This window comes from Lissotriton vulgaris, chromosome 1_2 (genome assembly GCF_964263255.1).
Source record: "Lissotriton vulgaris chromosome 1_2, aLisVul1.2, whole genome shotgun sequence".
NCBI lineage: Eukaryota > Metazoa > Chordata > Amphibia > Caudata > Salamandridae > Lissotriton > Lissotriton vulgaris.
In genome coordinates, this window is record NC_141686.1 from 286,181,960 (window position 1) to 286,199,679 (window position 17,720).

At 52.4% G+C, this 17,720-nt stretch overlaps 1 protein-coding gene across 2 annotated transcripts in view; it reads left to right on the plus strand.

Annotated features, from left to right (window-relative positions):
- Positions 1-17,720, plus strand: part of CORO1B (coronin 1B) — a 199,760-nt gene that overhangs the window by 101,240 nt on the left and 80,800 nt on the right. For both annotated transcript variants that reach the window (XM_086953250.1, XM_086953251.1), the window contains 2 exons: positions 500-681; positions 9,405-9,524. In XM_086953250.1, the coding sequence (XP_086809376.1) occupies positions 500-681; positions 9,405-9,524 (302 nt within the window). The remainder of the gene's footprint in view (positions 1-499; positions 682-9,404; positions 9,525-17,720) is intronic.

A 17,720-nucleotide genomic window follows, 5' to 3' on the forward strand; every position in this document is an offset into this window, starting at 1 on the left:
TTTGCACTAGTCCATTTCAGAGGAAATGGTACATGTACAGCTATACAGTAGTCTGTTTCATTGGACATTGCATGCGTAAAGCTTTGCACTAGTCTATTGTCTACCCTGACTTGTCAAACCTGTCTCTCAATCAATAATGCAGCTTTCTTCTCTCTCTGTAGTATTGGCTCTCCCCCTTCAATCGACTTACAATTTCTGCTTTTCTGCCTCGTTCCCCTCTGTGCCTGTGCGTCCTGTTCTGGTGCAGTATTTTGATCTCCGTAGTAGATTCAGCACAGGGTCTTGGTTGAGCCAGAAGGGCCATTTTTTCTGGGACCCCCTGAATTAGGAGTATGACCCATGGGTGTTAATTTGAATCTTGCTGTTTGCTATACACTGCTCTTTCTGCATTTCTATGCTTTTTACACTCAACCCCCCCAGCCCCCCTCTATTTTCTGCTTGTTCTCCTTTTTTCTGCTGGTCTTCACTGTCCTGGTTGATCTCCACTCTTGTTCCACAGGCTGTGATAATGTGGTGATTATCTGGAACGTGGGCACTGCAGAGGAGTTGTATCGGATGGAGGACCAACACCCGGACCTCATTTACAATGCTTGCTGGAACCGCAATGGAAGCCTCTTTTGCACGTCTTGCAAGGACAAGAGCGTGCGCATCATTGATCCCCGCCGTGAGATAGTTGTGGCGGTGTGTATGAACAAAGCTTACCTTCTGCATAGTGTCCTGGGGAATACAAACTCGCTCACTCACTCATTCATCCAGGGAGGCTGCACATGCTTGGGTCCTGTCCTGCCTGATCCATACTCTCTCCCACTCCTCTTTACGAAGTACCTTAAGCTCAGCCCCTCTCCTGTGTTCACATGGCGTCTGCACAGCCCATCTCCTGTGCTCACATGGCGTCTGCCCAGCCCCTCTCCTGTGTTCACATGGCGTCTGCCCAGCCCCTCTCCTGTGTTCACATGGCCTCTGCCCAGCCCATCTCTTGTGTTCACATAGCGTCTGCCCAGCCCATCTCCTGTGTTCACATAGCGTCTGCCCAGCCCATCTCCTGTGTTCACATAGCGTCTGCCCAGCCCATCTCTTGTGTTCACATAGCGTCTGCCCAGCCCATCTCCTGTGTTCACATAGCGTCTGCCCAGCCCATCTCTTGTGTTCACATAGCGTCTGCCCAGCCCATCTCTTGTGTTCACATAGCGTCTGCCCAGCCCATCTCTTGTGTTCACATAGCGTCTGCCCAGCCCATCTCTTGTGTTCACATAGCGTCTGCCCAGCCCATCTCTTGTGTTCACATAGCGTCTGCCCAGCCCATCTCTTGTGTTCACAGCGTCTGCCCAGCCCATCTCCTGTGTTCACATAGCGTTTACCCAGCCCATCTCCTGTGTTCACATAGCGTCTGCCCAGCCCATCTCCTCTGTTCACATAGCGCCTGCCCAGCTCCTCTCCTCTGTTCACATAGCGTCTGCCCAGCCCCTCTCCTCTGTTCAGAGCGTCTGCCCAGCCCATCTCCTCTGTTCACATAGCGTCTGCCCAGCCCCTCTCCTCTGTTCAGAGCGTCTGCCCAGCTCATCTCCTCTGTTCACATAGCGCCTGCCCAGCCCATCTCCTCTGTTACCATAGCGCCTGCACAGCCCATCTCCTCAGTTCACATGGCGCCTGTCCAGCCCATCTCCTCAGTTCACATGGCGCCTGCCCAGCCCATCTCTTCTGTTCAGAGCGTCTGCCCAGCCCATCTCCTCTGTTCACATAGCGTCTGCCCTGCCCATCTCCTCTGTTACCATAGCGCCTGCACAGCCCATCTCCTCAGTTCACATGGCGCCTGTCCAGCCCATCTCCTCAGTTCACATGGCGCCTGCCCAGCCCATCTCTTCTGTTCAGAGCGTCTGCCCAGCCCCTCTCCTCTGTTCAGAGCGTCTGCCCAGCCCCTCTCTTCCGTTCAGAGCGTCTGCCTAGCCCCTCTCTTCTGTTCAGAGCGTCTGCCCAGCCCCTCTCTTCTGTTCACATAGCGTCTGCCCATCCCCTCTCCTCTGTTCACATAGCGTCTGCCCAGCCCCTCTCCTCTGTTCAGAGCGTCTGCCCAGCCCATCTCCCCTGTTCACATAGCGTCTGCCCAGCCCCTCTCCTCTGTTCACATAGCGTCTGCCCAGCCCCTCGCCTCTGTTCACATAGCGTCTGCCCAGCCCCTCTCCTCTGATCAGAGCGTCTGCCCAGCCCATCTCCTCTGTTCACATAGCGCCTGCCCAGCCCATCTCCTTTGTTCAGAGCTTATGCCCAGATCCTCTCCTCTGTTCAGAGCTTATGCCCAGCCCCACTCCTCTGTTCACAGAGCGTCTGCCCAGCCCCTCTTCTCTGTTGAGAGCGTCTGCCCAGTCCCTCTCCTCTGTTCAGAGCATCTGCCCAGCCCCTCTCCTCTGTTCAGAGCGTCTGCCCAGCCCCTCTCCTCTGTTCAGAGCGTCTGCCCAGCCCCTCTTCTCTGTTCAGAGCGTCTGCCCAGCCCCTCTCCTCTGTTCAGAGCGTCTGCCCAGCCGCTCTCCTCTGTACATGTAGCGTCTGCCCTGCCCATGTCCTCTGTTCATGTAGCGTCTGCCCAGCCCATCTCCTCTGTTCACGTAGCGTCTCCCCAGCCCCTCTCCTCTGTTCACGTAGCGTCTGCCCAGCCCCTCTCCTCTGTTCACATAGCGTCTGCCCAGCCCCTCTCCTCTGTTCACGTAGCGTCTGCCCAGCCCCTCTCCTCTGTTCACATAGTGTCTGCCCAGCCCCTCTCCTCTGTTCACGTAGCGTCTGCCCAGCCCCTCTCCTCTGTTCACGTAGCGTCTGCCCAGCCCCTCTCCTCTGTTCACATAGTGTCTGCCCAGCCCCTCTCCTCTGTTCACGTAGCGTCTGCCCAGCCCCTCTCCTCTGTTCACGTAGCGTCTGCCCAGCCCCTCTCCTCTGTTCACGTAGCTTCTGCCCAGCCCCTCTCCTCTGTTCACATAGTGTCTGCCCAGCCCCTCTCCTCTGTTCCTGTAGCGTCTGCCCAGCCCCTCTCCTCTGTTCACATAGCGTCTGCCCAGCCCCTCTCCTCTGTTCACGTAGCGTCTGCCCAGCCCCTTTCCTCTGTTCACATAGTGTCTGCCCAGCCCCTCTCCTCTGTTCATGTAGCGTCTGCCCAGCCCCTCTCCTCTGTTCACATAGCATCTGCCGAGTCCATCTCCTCTGTTCACATAGCGTCTGGCCAGCCCATCTCCTCTGTTCACATAGTCTCTGCCCAGCCCATCTCCTCTGTTCAGAGCGTCTGCACAGCCCATCTCCTCTGTTCACATAGCGTCTGCACAGCCCATCTCCTCTGTTCACATAGCGTCTACCCAGCCCATCTCCTCTGTTCACATAGCGTCTGCACCCCATCTCCTCTGTTCACATAGCGTCTGCACAGCCCATCTCCTCTGTTCACATAGCGTCTACCCAGCCCATCTCCTCTGTTCACATAGCATCTGCACAGCCCATCTCCTCTGTTCACATAGCATCTGCCCAGCCATCTCCTCTGTTCACATAGCATCTGCACAGCCCATCTCCTCTGTTCACATAGCGTCTGCACAGCCCATCTCCTGTGTTCACATAGCGTTTACCCAGCCCATCTCCTGTGTTCACATAGCGTCTGCCCAGCCCATCTCCTCTGTTCACATAGCGCCTGCCCAGCTCCTCTCCTCTGTTCACATAGCGTCTGCCCAGCCCATCTCCTCTGTTCAGAGCGTCTGCCCAGCCCATCTCCTCTGTTCACATAGCGTCTGCCCAGCCCCTCTCCTCTGTTCAGAGCGTCTGCCCAGCCCATCTCCTCTGTTCACATAGCGCCTGCCCAGCCCATCTCCTCTGTTACCATAGCGCCTGCACAGCCCATCTCCTCAGTTCACATGGTGCCTGTCCAGCCCATCTCCTCAGTTCACATGGCGCCTGCCCAGCCCATCTCTTCTGTTCAGAGCGTCTGCCCAGCCCATCTCCTCTGTTCACATAGCGTCTGCCCTGCCCATCTCCTCTGTTACCATAGCGCCTGCACAGCCCATCTCCTCAGTTCACATGGCGCCTGTCCAGCCCATCTCCTCAGTTCACATGGCGCCTGCCCAGCCCATCTCTTCTGTTCAGAGCGTCTGCCCAGCCCCTCTCCTCTGTTCAGAGCGTCTGCCCAGCCCCTCTCTTCCGTTCAGAGCGTCTGCCCAGCCCCTCTCTTCTGTTCAGAGCGTCTGCCCAGCCCCTCTCTTCTGTTCACATAGCGTCTGCCCATCCCCTCTCCTCTGTTCACTTAGCGTCTGCCCAGCCCCTCTCCTCTGTTCAGAGCGTCTGCCCAGCACATCTCCCCTGTTCACATAGTGTCTGCCCAGCCCCTCTCCTCTGTTCACATAGCGTCTGCCCAGCCCCTCGCCTCTGTTCACATAGCGTCTGCCCAGCCCCTCTCCTCTGATCAGAGCGTCTGCCCAGCCCATCTCCTCTGTTCACATAGCGCCTGCCCAGCCCATCTCCTTTGTTCAGAGCTTATGCCCAGATCCTCTCCTCTGTTCAGAGCTTATGCCCAGCCCCACTCCTCTGTTCACAGAGCGTCTGCCCAGCCCCTCTTCTCTGTTGAGAGCGTCTGCCCAGTCCCTCTCCTCTGTTCAGAGCATCTGCCCAGCCCCTCTCCTCTGTTCAGAGCGTCTGCCCAGCCCCTCTCCTCTGTTCAGAGCGTCTGCCCAGCCCCTCTCCTCTGTTCAGAGCGTCTGCCCAGCCCCTCTCCTCTGTTCAGAGCGTCTGCCCAGCCGCTCTCCTCTGTACATGTAGCGTCTGCCCTGCCCATGTCCTCTGTTCATGTAGCGTCTGCCCAGCCCATCTCCTCTGTTCACGTAGCGTCTCCCCAGCCCCTCTCCTCTGTTCACGTAGCGTCTGCCCAGCCCCTCTCCTCTGTTCACATAGCGTCTGCCCAGCCCCTCTCCTCTGTTCACGTAGCGTCTGCCCAGCCCCTCTCCTCTGTTCACATAGTGTCTGCCCAGCCCCTCTCCTCTGTTCACGTAGCGTCTGCCCAGCCCCTCTCCTCTGTTCACATAGTGTCTGCCTAGCCCCTCTCCTCTGTTCACATAGCGTCTGCCCAGCCCCTCTCCTCTGTTCACGTAGCTTCTGCCCAGCCCCTCTCCTCTGTTCACATAGTGTCTGCCCAGCCCCTCTCCTCTGTTCCCGTAGCATCTGCCCAGCCCCTCTCCTCTGTTCACATAGCGTCTGCCCAGCCCCTCTCCTCTGTTCACGTAGCGTCTGCCCAGCCCCTTTCCTCTGTTCACATAGTGTCTGCCCAGCCCCTCTCCTCTGTTCATGTAGCGTCTGCCCAGCCCCTCTCCTCTGTTCACATAGCATCTGCCGAGCCCCTCTCCTCTGTTCACATAGCATCTGCCGAGCCCATCTCCTCTGTTCACATAGCGTCTGCCCAGCCCATCTCCTCTGTTCACATAGTCTCTGCCCAGCCCATCTCCTCTGTTCAGAGCGTCTGCACAGCCCATCTCCTCTGTTCACATAGCGTCTGCACAGCCCATCTCCTCTGTTCACATAGCGTCTACCCAGCCCATCTCCTCTGTTCACATAGCGTCTGCACCCCATCTCCTCTGTTCACATAGCGTCTGCACAGCCCATCTCCTCTGTTCACATAGCGTCTACCCAGCCCATCTCCTCTGTTCACATAGCATCTGCACAGCCCATCTCCTCTGTTCACATAGCGTCTGCACAGCCCATCTCCTGTGTTCACATAGCGTTTACCCAGCCCATCTCCTGTGTTCACATAGCGTCTGCCCAGCCCATCTCCTCTGTTCACATAGCGCCTGCCCAGCTCCTCTCCTCTGTTCACATAGCGTCTGCCCAGCCCATCTCCTCTGTTCAGAGCGTCTGCCCAGCCCATCTCCTCTGTTCACATAGCGTCTGCCCAGCCCCTCTCCTCTGTTCAGAGCGTCTGCCCAGCCCATCTCCTCTGTTCACATAGCGCCTGCCCAGCCCATCTCCTCTGTTACCATAGCGCCTGCACAGCCCATCTCCTCAGTTCACATGGCGCCTGTCCAGCCCATCTCCTCAGTTCACATGGCGCCTGCCCAGCCCATCTCTTCTGTTCAGAGTGTCTGCCCAGCCCATCTCCTCAGTTCACATGGCGCCTGCCCAGCCCATCTCTTCTGTTCAGAGTGTCTGCCCAGCCCATCTCCTCTGTTCACATAGCGTCTGCCCAGCCCATCTCCTCTGTTCACATAGCGTCTGCCCTGCCCATCTCCTCTGTTACCATAGCGCCTGCACAGCCCATCTCCTCAGTTCACATGGCGCCTGTCCAGCCCATCTCCTCAGTTCACATGGCGCCTGCCCAGCCCATCTCTTCTGTTCAGAGCGTCTGCCCAGCCCCTCTCCTCTGTTCAGAGCGTCTGCCCAGCCCCTCTCTTCCGTTCAGAGCGTCTGCCCAGCCCCTCTCTTCTGTTCAGAGCGTCTGCCCAGCCCCTCTCTTCTGTTCACATAGCGTCTGCCCATCCCCTCTCCTCTGTTCACATAGCGTCTGCCCAGCCCCTCTCCTCTGTTCAGAGCGTCTGCCCAGCCCATCTCCCCTGTTCACATAGTGTCTGCCCAGCCCCTCTCCTCTGTTCACATAGCGTCTGCCCAGCCCCTCGCCTCTGTTCACATAGCGTCTGCCCAGCCCCTCTCCTCTGATCAGAGCGTCTGCCCAGCCCATCTCCTCTGTTCACATAGCGCCTGCCCAGCCCATCTCCTTTGTTCAGAGCTTATGCCCAGATCCTCTCCTCTGTTCAGAGCTTATGCCCAGCCCCACTCCTCTGTTCACAGAGCGTCTGCCCAGCCCCTCTTCTCTGTTGAGAGCGTCTGCCCAGTCCCTCTCCTCTGTTCAGAGCATCTGCCCAGCCCCTCTCCTCTGTTCAGAGCGTCTGCCCAGCCCCTCTCCTCTGTTCAGAGCGTCTGCCCAGCCCCTCTCCTCTGTTCAGAGCGTCTGCCCAGCCCCTCTCCTCTGTTCAGAGCGTCTGCCCAGCCGCTCTCCTCTGTTCAGAGCGTCTGCCCAGCCCCTCTCCTCTGTTCAGAGCGTCTGCCCAGCCCCTCTCCTCTGTTCAGAGCGTCTGCCCAGCCCCTCTCCTCTGTTCAGAGCGTCTGCCCAGCCGCTCTCCTCTGTACATGTAGCGTCTGCCCTGCCCATGTCCTCTGTTCATGTAGCGTCTGCCCAGCCCATCTCCTCTGTTCACGTAGCGTCTGCCCAGCCCCTCTCCTCTGTTCACGTAGCGTCTGCCCAGCCCCTCTCCTCTGTTCACAGAGCGTCTGCCCAGCCCCTCTCCTCTGTTCACGTAGCGTCTGCCCAGCCCCTCTCCTCTGTTCACATAGTGTCTGCCCAGCCCCTCTCCTCTGTTCACGTAGCGTCTGCCCAGCCCCTCTCCTCTGTTCACGTAGCGTCTGCCCAGCCCCTCTCCTCTGTTCACATAGTGTCTGCCTAGCCCCTCTCCTCTGTTCACATAGTGTCTGCCCAGCCCCTCTCCTCTGTTCACGTAGCTTCTGCCCAGCCCCTCTCCTCTGTTCACATAGTGTCTGCCCAGCCCCTCTCCTCTGTTCCCGTAGCGTCTGCCCAGCCCCTCTCCTCTGTTCACATAGCGTCTGCCCAGCCCCTCTCCTCTGTTCACGTAGCGTCTGCCCAGCCCCTTTCCTCTGTTCACATAGTGTCTGCCCAGCCCCTCTCCTCTGTTCAGAGCGTCTGCACAGCCCATCTCCTCTGTTCACATAGCGTCTGCACAGCCCATCTCCTCTGTTCACATAGCGTCTGCACAGCCCATCTCCTCTGTTCACATAGCGTCTACCCAGCCCATCTCCTCTGTTCACATAGCGTCTGCACCCCATCTCCTCTGTTCACATAGCGTCTGCACAGCCCATCTCCTCTGTTCACATAGCGTCTACCCAGCCCATCTCCTCTGTTCACATAGGATCTGCACAGCCCATCTCCTCTGTTCACATAGCATCTGCCCAGCCATCTCCTCTGTTCACATAGCATCTGCACAGCCCATCTCCTCTGTTCACATAGCGTCTGCACAGCCCATCTCCTCTGTTCACATAGCGTCTACCCAGCCCATCTCCTCTGTTCACATAGCATCTGCACAGCCCATCTCCTCTGTTCACATAGCATCTGCCCAGCCATCTCCTCTGTTCACATAGCGTCTGCACAGCCCATCTCCTCTGTTCACATAGCGTCTACCCAGCCCATCTCCTCTGTTCACATAGCGTCTACCCAGCACATCTCCTCTGTTCACATAGCATCTGCACAGCCCATCTCCTCTGTTCACATAGCATCTGCACAGCCATCTCCTCTGTTCACATAGCATCTGCCCAGCCATCTCCTCTGTTCACATAGCATCTGCACAGCCCATCTCCCCTGTTCACATAGCATCTGCCCAGCCATCTCCTCTGTTCACATAGCGTCTGCACAGCCCATCTCCTCTGTTCACATAGCGTCTACCCAGCCCATCTCCTCTGTTCACATAGCGTCTACCCAGCCCATCTCCTCTGTTCACATAGCATCTGCACAGCCCATCTCCTCTGTTCACATAGCATCTGCCCAGCCATCTCCTCTGTTCACATAGCGTCTGCACAGCCCATCTCCTCTGTTCACATAGCGTCTACCCAGCCCATCTCCTCTGTTCACATAGCGTCTACCCAGCACATCTCCTCTGTTCACATAGCATCTGCACAGCCCATCTCCTCTGTTCACATAGCATCTGCACAGCCATCTCCTCTGTTCACATAGCATCTGCCCAGCCATCTCCTCTGTTCACATAGCATCTGCACAGCCCATCTCCCCTGTTCACATAGCATCTGCCCAGCCATCTCCTCTGTTCACATAGCGTCTGCACAGCCCATCTCCTCTGTTCACATAGCGTCTACCCAGCCCATCTCCTCTGTTCACATAGCGTCTACCCAGCCCATCTCCTCTGTTCACATAGCATCTGCACAGCCCATCTCCTCTGTTCACATAGTGTCTGCCCCAACTGACTTGCCTCTTTAGTTAATAATAAAATTGTCACAGCAGAAAGGGTGTGGTTCACTCATTTTTAATAAAGGCTGCTCGGAGAAGTGATCCGATCTAAGGTGCTATAGTGAAACAATCCCAAAAACTTTTTTTTGTGAATGTTAGGACCAGTACTATAAATATAGTGGCAGTCACTGACATTTGCAGAAGAGAGAGAGGTACAGACTGAGCCAAGAACAGTTCTCTCAATCCTCCCTGACGCTGTATTTCAGCGGAACATGCTCCCTTAAAATCTACCCTTCTACTGCAAGTAATGCACTGCTCCTTAGCTTTCAAAGTGTTGCATTCTGTGTACTTTGTTGAATTCGGATTCTGTAAAATAGCATTATTGTTCAATACAGGTCTTTAAAATAATGAAGTTGTCATTCTCTGCTAACAGGAGAAGGAAAGGGCCCATGATGGAGCTCGTCCCATGAGAGCGATCTTCATGTCTGATGGCAAGATCTTCACCACTGGCTTCAGCCGCATGAGTGAGCGGCAGCTGGCACTCTGGGACCCGGTACGATACTTTTTACCTTATCGCTTCTTTTTCAGCACGTGCATAGGGTAGATTCACAGTTCCTCTTAAAATATCAGCTGCAAACTCTCAACCGGAACTGTGAGGCTGCTAGAAGCCCTTCCATGTACTTAAGAGGAATACACCTGGACACGAGAAAGGCGTTCTGTGGGTTCCCTTCATTGTTTTCTAATATTGATGGTCTATATAGCACTATATCACCCTTTGGCCACTTCATATCACTGGGTTACCCTTACAGTTGACTATTTTGCGCATGGACATCTGGATAAATAATTAGAGATTAAATGTGTCAAGTTGGCACTGTAATCTTCTAGGTCTTTCCCTCTGGCTCCCGAGACTTCTTAAGAACACTGAGGATGAGGGAGAAGGGTGTGGAGGTGCCTCTGAGAATCAGCAGAGGGTTTTAGCATGTTTACGCCTTCTCGTATTGTCGACTGCCTAGCATTGCTTCTCTTGTTAACGCTCTGAGGTATTTGCAGAGGCTGGTGTAATCTACATGGCAACAAACCAATGCTCTCCAAAGCACAGTGCATAGAGTAGCAGAATTAATATAATTCAAAGCCATAGTGGGATAACAAGCCTGAAACTCACCTCTGGCAGGACAGGGCATTTTTCAGGAAAGGCCAATGCAAGGAAGTGAACTTTCAAACAGGATTGAAATAAGTAGGAGTTGGAACAAAATGGGCAAAGACTGGAAGAGCATTCCAAAGTTTGGGCGTTTACAGACAAAGAATGAAATGGAAAGAGGGTCCAAAAGTGCTTCATTGTTATTAGGCTCATTGATGGTTGCGAGGTAGCATTTCTGCAGAAGCGCTGCACTAATTTCCTGGAGGTGAGACCCGGCCATGTTGCAGTTGATAGTGACTTGGGGATACGTTTTTTATACAGAACTGACACTACACAGACATCAGTTATGTTTTTGAAATCTTGACCAGGTGCCCCCTGGAGCAGAGACTGTCTTGGTTGAGTTTTGGGATCATTAATGGTTCTGAGTCCAGACAACAAGCACACTAGTACATGGGAGCTTTCCAAGAGTGTGCACTGAACAGGGATGGTGCAAAGGCGGTTTTATGGTTTGCCAGGAGGTTGTGGGTAACTGAGTGCAGAGTTCAAGTGCGAGTGTAAATAATTTGTCTTGGAGGTTCCAGGTGACATTTTGTTGCCTCTTTTGTTGATGGGATTGAGTAGTTTCAGGAGGACCCACTAGGTATTCAGAGCTACCCTGCTTTGATTTAAGTTAGAGGTGGGATAGGATGGTTTCGAATTTGGTTAAGTGTTGCCAGATTAATCGAAAAAAGCAATTGAGTACAATGGGTAGAGAATTATTTGGAGCCTCGCCATGAACAGTGTTTTGGTCGAGGGACATGAGAGGTTTGGTTGAACATTTTCATCGATGAGGAGTACTGAAGTGGGCAGACTTCTCACTGCTGTGTTGAATTGGATTCTGATTCCCTGGTTAAGGGCAATAGTCAGATGTGTTAAGGGGAAAGGAGATTAGGGCCAGCTCAGTTTTTTTGGAGGTCGGTGGGGTCCCAGTGTTGGATCGTTGCCATGCTCTCAGGAATTTTGATCTGTAATAGAGGTGATAAGAATGCAGATCATTTGGGTGCTCTTGCATACATGTGGTCTGTGTTTGTAGACGATGACGTTTCATACAGAGCATTCTGAAACATGCCCAACACAGCAGTGAGGAAGAGCAGAAATGTCGCGGTTAACTGTGCAGCGAGGAAGAACTTGAGAGAGTTAGGGTGCGAGTGCGGGAGCAGTACTGGCCAAGGGTGATATAATTGCTTCGTTAAAGTCTGCAAAGGGGTTCAGGTGAATGAGAAGGGAAGACCAGCAACAGTGGTGTGCTCTGTTGATGATAAAGTCTGCTGAGCAGAAGGGAGTGGTTAAGATGAATCTCAAAGACTAGACCGAAACTGTAAAAAAGGAGCAGCATGTTAGTATTAACAATACAAGATTTATACTATGAGGAGAGGCAAGACAAGTGAGAAAATGGATAGAAATTATAGTTGTGTTTTGTGGGGGTTGGAAGAGAAGCGAACACATTGAAAATAGATAGCAACAAAAAGTAAGCATGAATAGGAAATCCAGATTTGTTAAATCTCTTAGTAAGAGAATTAAATAAAAAGCAGGTCTTTTAGGTATTTACAATTTGATTTCACATAACTCCAGTGCACAAGATACGTTGAAGTCTTGCTTATTGGGGATTAACTACGTTTTTTTTTACGGAGTTTTATATAGCGTGAACTTGACCCGAAGGTATCTAGTATCAGATCGCTTTAAACAAGCACCAGTTAAATTACATGAGGACACATTCATTTTTGTTAAGCACAGGGAGATTAGGTGATTTGCCCAGAATCACAGGATGTTGTGCGTCCTTGCTGAGACTCGAACCCGGTTCCCCAGATTTGAGGTTGACCGCCCTAGCCATTAGGCCAACTCCTGGCCCTATCTTTGTTTGAGCGGGAAGCTTCATTTTCAGCCTTTTCAAAAGGTTACTTGATCTCTAATTGACCCCAGTGATTCAGCTCGGGCTGGAACCCTGAGCAGAGCATGCTTTGCCACAAGATCTCTTTTTATGGATCTGCAGGTCCTCACCAGGTGGTCTGAGGAGGATACTGATTGAGAGTAATGTAGGGTTGTTCCTGCAGCTTGACCATCCAGATGAGATTCAGTGACCCAGAGGAGCTATTGCTAATCTCGGTATGCAGAAAGCAACCAACGGTCATATCAAATGAAACTTGTTTTGATGCAGCTCAACAAATTGCTTGTGGCTTCAATGAGTTTAAACTATTTTCTTTTGTGGTGTTATATGCAGAAGATTTGGAGAGATGTTTCTTTACCTAAAAGGGCAGAGTTCTGTTCATGGAACAACTCCCATTGGATAATAATTGCATCTTTGCAAGGTATCTGGCAAAACAATTATCTGGAAGGAAAAGTTTCACAATTTTAGAACGAATATATTGAAGATGGATTTGTACATTATGATGCCTTCAGGAACCATTGTAGCCTTATGGGTGCCCTTCGTTCATTTCTCAAGCGTAGAAGCACAGACTCTAGCCTTTATTCCCCAAAACACCAGGGACAATTACTGCTGTCAAATCACTGACCTCAGGAGTTCGATTTTCAACCTATTTGCTTCAAACACATCCATTAATGGAGAAAAGAAAGAAATGGAGCTAGGAGAGCATACTACTGATGCACAGTGGCTGAAGGCATGTAAACACACAAAGTAATAGGTATTAGTTCTCGGGTATTATTTTTAAGCATTTGTAGATCGCATAGCTACCCATCAGCGTCCCTGCGCAGGTGACTGAACACAGGAACGGGTGAAGTTATTGGACCGATTGTTGGAATAACACTGTTTTTAGAAGTTTACGAAACGGAAGGAGATACGGTTCAAAGCAAAGATGTGGGGGTAGTGTGCTCCAAAGCTGCGCCACATTGTAGGAAAAGGATCTTCCTCCGTTTCTTGTCCTCCTAATTTTGGGAACGACTGCAAGATTGAGACTAGCCGATCTCAGGTCCTTCTTGGGGCGATATGGGCTGATGAGGTTTAGGTTTACTTTATTGTACAGTTAATTAAAACTCACAATATAAAACGTACATCATTAAAATCGTTGTAAGCTTAAAAACGAGTGTATTATTAAAGGAAAAAAGGTATATAAAACCATATTGAGTTATCGTTCTCGATTACAGTGTCTCTAGCCCACTTGTGAAAATTAAAAGTATGAGTCAATCTTCTCAGCTTGCTTTGGCTTGGCTGGACCTTGGCAGACTATTTCTTGATTGGCGAGTTATTAGATGCTGTTGCTCACTGTGCCGTGTAGTTGAGCAAGTCTTGTGGATACAATGTCAAAAAACTTCGTCAGTCTGCAATTTAATTGGACCTCTTCTGGGTTGAAGCATATCATCACGGCTTGCCTGCAGCTTTTTACACCTTTTATGGGCTGATGAGGGATTTGTTAATAGCCGGGCTCGTTGCTCTTAGTCTCATGAGCAATGCAGAGGGCCTTGAATTTTACTCTTTCAGGGATTGGCAGCCAGTGTAGGGTTTTTAGGACTGGCTTTGCTAAGTGGGTTTTGGAATCCCGAGTAGCATCTTGACCCAACAGTTCTGAGCGACTTGGAGCTTCCTTAATGTTGCTTTGGGAACCCCTAAATAGAGGGAGTTGCCATATTCCAATCGTGATAGGACCAGGGCCTGAATCAGGATTCTTTTTGCAGCCATTGGAAGGAGCAGGAGAACCTTTCGGAGTAGTCTGAGTGTACCAAAGCAGGCCCCTGTCACCTTCACTGCTTGGTGGTCAAACTTGAGAGAAATGTCTAACCAGACACCCAGACTTTTTATCCTGGTTTTGGGGGTTAAGGCCTAGGCACTTGGGCAATATCTGATTAAGGTCCATGCTGGAGTGGTTGCCTAGGAGCATGAGTTCTGTTTTGCCTCCGTTAAGCTTGAGACACGAGTGCTCCATCCAAGAGGCCACTTTCTCCAGACATGTTTCGAAATCAGAGGGGAATTTGCGGGGACCATTAAGAGTTATGACCAGCTGTGTGTCATCTGCATAGGTGACAATCTTAATCCTGTGAGGCAGGATATCAGCGAGTGGCCGCATATATACATTAAAATAGTGTGGGGCTCAGCGAGGATCCCTGCATGACTCCTCAGCTGATCTCTAGTCTCCTAGATATTGCGTCCCCTTAAAAAAACTGGAAGGTTTTGTTGTCTAGGTAAGATTATATCCAGGAGATCACCTCATCTTGGATCCCTAGCCTTCTGAGTCTCTCGACTAAGATGGCAACTTTAACTGTGTCGAAGGCTGAGCTTAGATCCAGGAGGATGATGGCAACTGCTCTTCCTTGATCTAGGATTTGTTTATAGAGTTCTCGACCACAGCAAGAAGAGCAGTTTTGGTTCCGTGTTTAGGACAGAACCCAGTCTATGTGGCATGCAGGCGGTCATGGGTTTCCAAGAAGTTGGAGAGAAGAGAGAACATGTTTTTCTAAAATGTTTACAATGGCCGGCAGCAGCGAAATTTGGCAATAGTTGCCTAGCTCATCTAGGTCTAGACTATGTTTTTTCAATAAGGCCTTGACTATGGCAAGTTTCCATGGACCATGTACTGATCCTGTGGAGGTGGAAAGATTTACAATTTACAAAATAGTAGGAAGGGTCACGTTTCCTGCTTTATGTAGGATATGTGGGGGGGCTGGCTCTAGAGGGGAGCCTGATTTTATTTGTGAAAACATTTCTGTCAGCTTATCCTGGTTCAGAGCTGCGAATTCCTTAAGCAGGTGTTCTGGATGGTGTACAGGCACGTCCATTGATAGGTCACTGGGGCGGGGGGAGCTAGGTAATGCAGCATAAAGCTTTTCAATTTTTCCCTGAAAGAAATCTGCCAGTGCATTACTCTGTTCTGGGGAGGCCTCAAGGGCTAGTTCATTTTTTAGGAGCACTAGGATATCCTCCGCAGCGCAAAAAACTTCCCTAGGAGTATTAGTGCCAGAGGTAATGATTCCTTCGTAGTAACCGGCCTGCACTACGTTTATTTCCTTTTGATAGATTTTTATAGATTCTCTCTGTTTTAGTTTGCTCAGGCCCTGATGGTCTTTCCTCCATTCACTCTCCAGTCTTTTGCATGTCTGTTTAAGTACTCGCAATACGGGGGAGTACCATGGAGTCTTTTTCTCTCTGATTTTGTGGCCGAGTTTAGCTGGGGCGACCATATCAAGTGAGGACTCAATTCAGTGATTAACGTTTTCCGAGGTTGCCTGAGATTTAAGTTGGCTTTAGGTTTAAGATTATCAAGAGCTATGATCCAAGAGTCTACAGGAAGTTTAGCGCAAGGGTATGCTTTCCTCTTGATGGCTTTGATGCTTGGGATTCGCAGTAAAGGGGTCATGCGGAAGGGGGATCAGGAAGTGGTCCGACCAGGGGATGCGGATAGGATCGCCACCGACATTTCGGTATGGTTACTGAAATTGGAGTCTAGTGTACTGCCTTTCTTGTGTGTGGGGCCTATGACGTTCGAGGCATGTGGGCTGCTGAATTCATATCTGTGCATAGATCGCCACCTAGTGTTGGGTCCGGATGATTGCACGTTGTTGTCCTGGAAGAGTCTTCGAAGTATCACGAGATAGGTGGCTCCTCCCCTGGACTACAGTGCGCATGGGCATCGCCTCCATCCCCAGATTGTTTTTTTCCGCCATTGGGTTCGGATGTGTTTTCGGTTCCCTCTGTCGGACCCGATAGTTGTTCAACTTCTACTCGAGACCAAAAGGTCTTTAGGCTGGGCGTCGGTATAGTTGCGTACGGGTTTCTTTCTGACTCTCAGCTCCGATCTCTTGCTGCCCTTCCACGTGCTTTCGGCGCGGACGGGCCTACACTACACTCTTGCTATGGAGCGAACTCCGTTTAAGAAGTGCCCGGTGTGTAACTCTAAATATTCACACCTCGATGTGCACCCTGTGTGCAATACCTGCTTGTCGCCGGATCACCGCGAAGACACCTGTATGGCGTGTTCGAAGTTCCGGAGCAAGAAGACTCTGAAGATTCGCCGGGCTAACAGGCTCCAGGCTCAGTTATCGGCTACGGCGCCCCCACCAGACGACATTTTCCAAGAATCTGTCGAGGGAGAAGACGACGTGCAAGGTTCGGACTCTAATCCCGCATCCGAAGGTGACACCTATGACGAAGGTGCGGAGAACTTTGACGAAGGTGCGGAGAACTTTGACGAAGTCGCCGATGAGGTAGGGGACGACGAACAGGCTTTTGCCACTATGGGTGATAGCTCAGAGGAGGAGCATCCCCAGCGAGACTCTGGGGTTATTACCCCTCCTACGGCCCAGGTCGAGGGATCGCCTTCGGGCCTTACCCAAGATCTAACTATGAGTCCTACGTCCCCGCCTCCGGGCCCGGTCACGGACACTTATGAACAATCACTTACGTCGACGAAAACGAAAGTGAAGCCAACTGGTCCCGCACCCTCGGATGCGAAACCGAAAGTGAAAGTTGCGCTGGTGAAGAAGGTTCTGGAGGCGTCAACTTCCAAGGAATCCAAAATGGCCGACTCAAAGAGCCACGCCAAGATGGCCGACCCGAAGTCCTCGGGGTCGGTGCCGAAGGCGAAATCGTCCGACGCGGCTGCGTCGGCTCCGAAGGGGGTCGTGAACCCGAAGTCGGCTCCGAAAGGGGTCGTGGACCCGAAGTCGGCTCCGAAGAAGCGTCTGGGCGACGACGCGCACGGCCAGGGGGCCTCGGCCCCGAAGAAGGCGCATGTCGAGCCGGTCAAGTCCTCTCCGGCCTTGACGAAGAAGGTGGAGGAATCCTTACAGCGTATTCGGAAGGACACTGTGGCGCCGAAGCTCACGCCTAAGCCTGCGAAGGAGCAGACGCCTATCCGTTTCACCTTTCCTCCCAAGTCGGCGCCAAAGGCCTTCGCGCCGAAACAGAGTGGACCCTCGAAGGAGGTATTGGCACCTAAAGCGGCCTTGGTGGTGTCGAAGCTTCGACTCCAACCCCTTGCTGAAGAGGAACGTCGTGAGGTAATCATCGACGCCAACACCGGAAAACTGTCGCTCCTCAAAAGGAAGATCACGACGGAGCCGGCGTTGGAACATTTTAAGATCCCTCTCAAGAACAAACGGGACTCCGAGGGCTCTTCGGCTTTGGTGGAACCTGTGTCCCCACAAACCTTGGGGTACTCGCCGACGCATTCCGTCGCAGCCGGTGCGGACGACGAGGATGCCGAGTACGACTATCCGGCATACTCGGATCCGGAGGAGGAGCACGTTCCGTGGACCGCCGGTGGCGACCCGGAGGACCCGCAGGGTGGTCAGGACGCTCAACTTTTCGCGGCCAAGACGTCCCCGACCGAGGATTCGGCGGCCTTCAATGCCCTGATAGAAAGAGCTGCTGCTAACCACGACGTCGAGCTGCACTCGGACCCCGTGGATGTGGACTTCTTGTTCGACACCTTCTCGGTAGCCGAAAAATCAGTCAAAACGCTACCGATGCTGAAGGGGGTGCTTAAACATGCTACGGAGGTTTTCAAGGAGCCCACCCGAGCGCGTGTGGTCAACCCTCGCATCGACAGGAAATATAAAGCGGCGCCGACGGATCCGACATATATCAAGGGACACTTGCAGTTGGACTCCCTGGTCGTTTCCAAT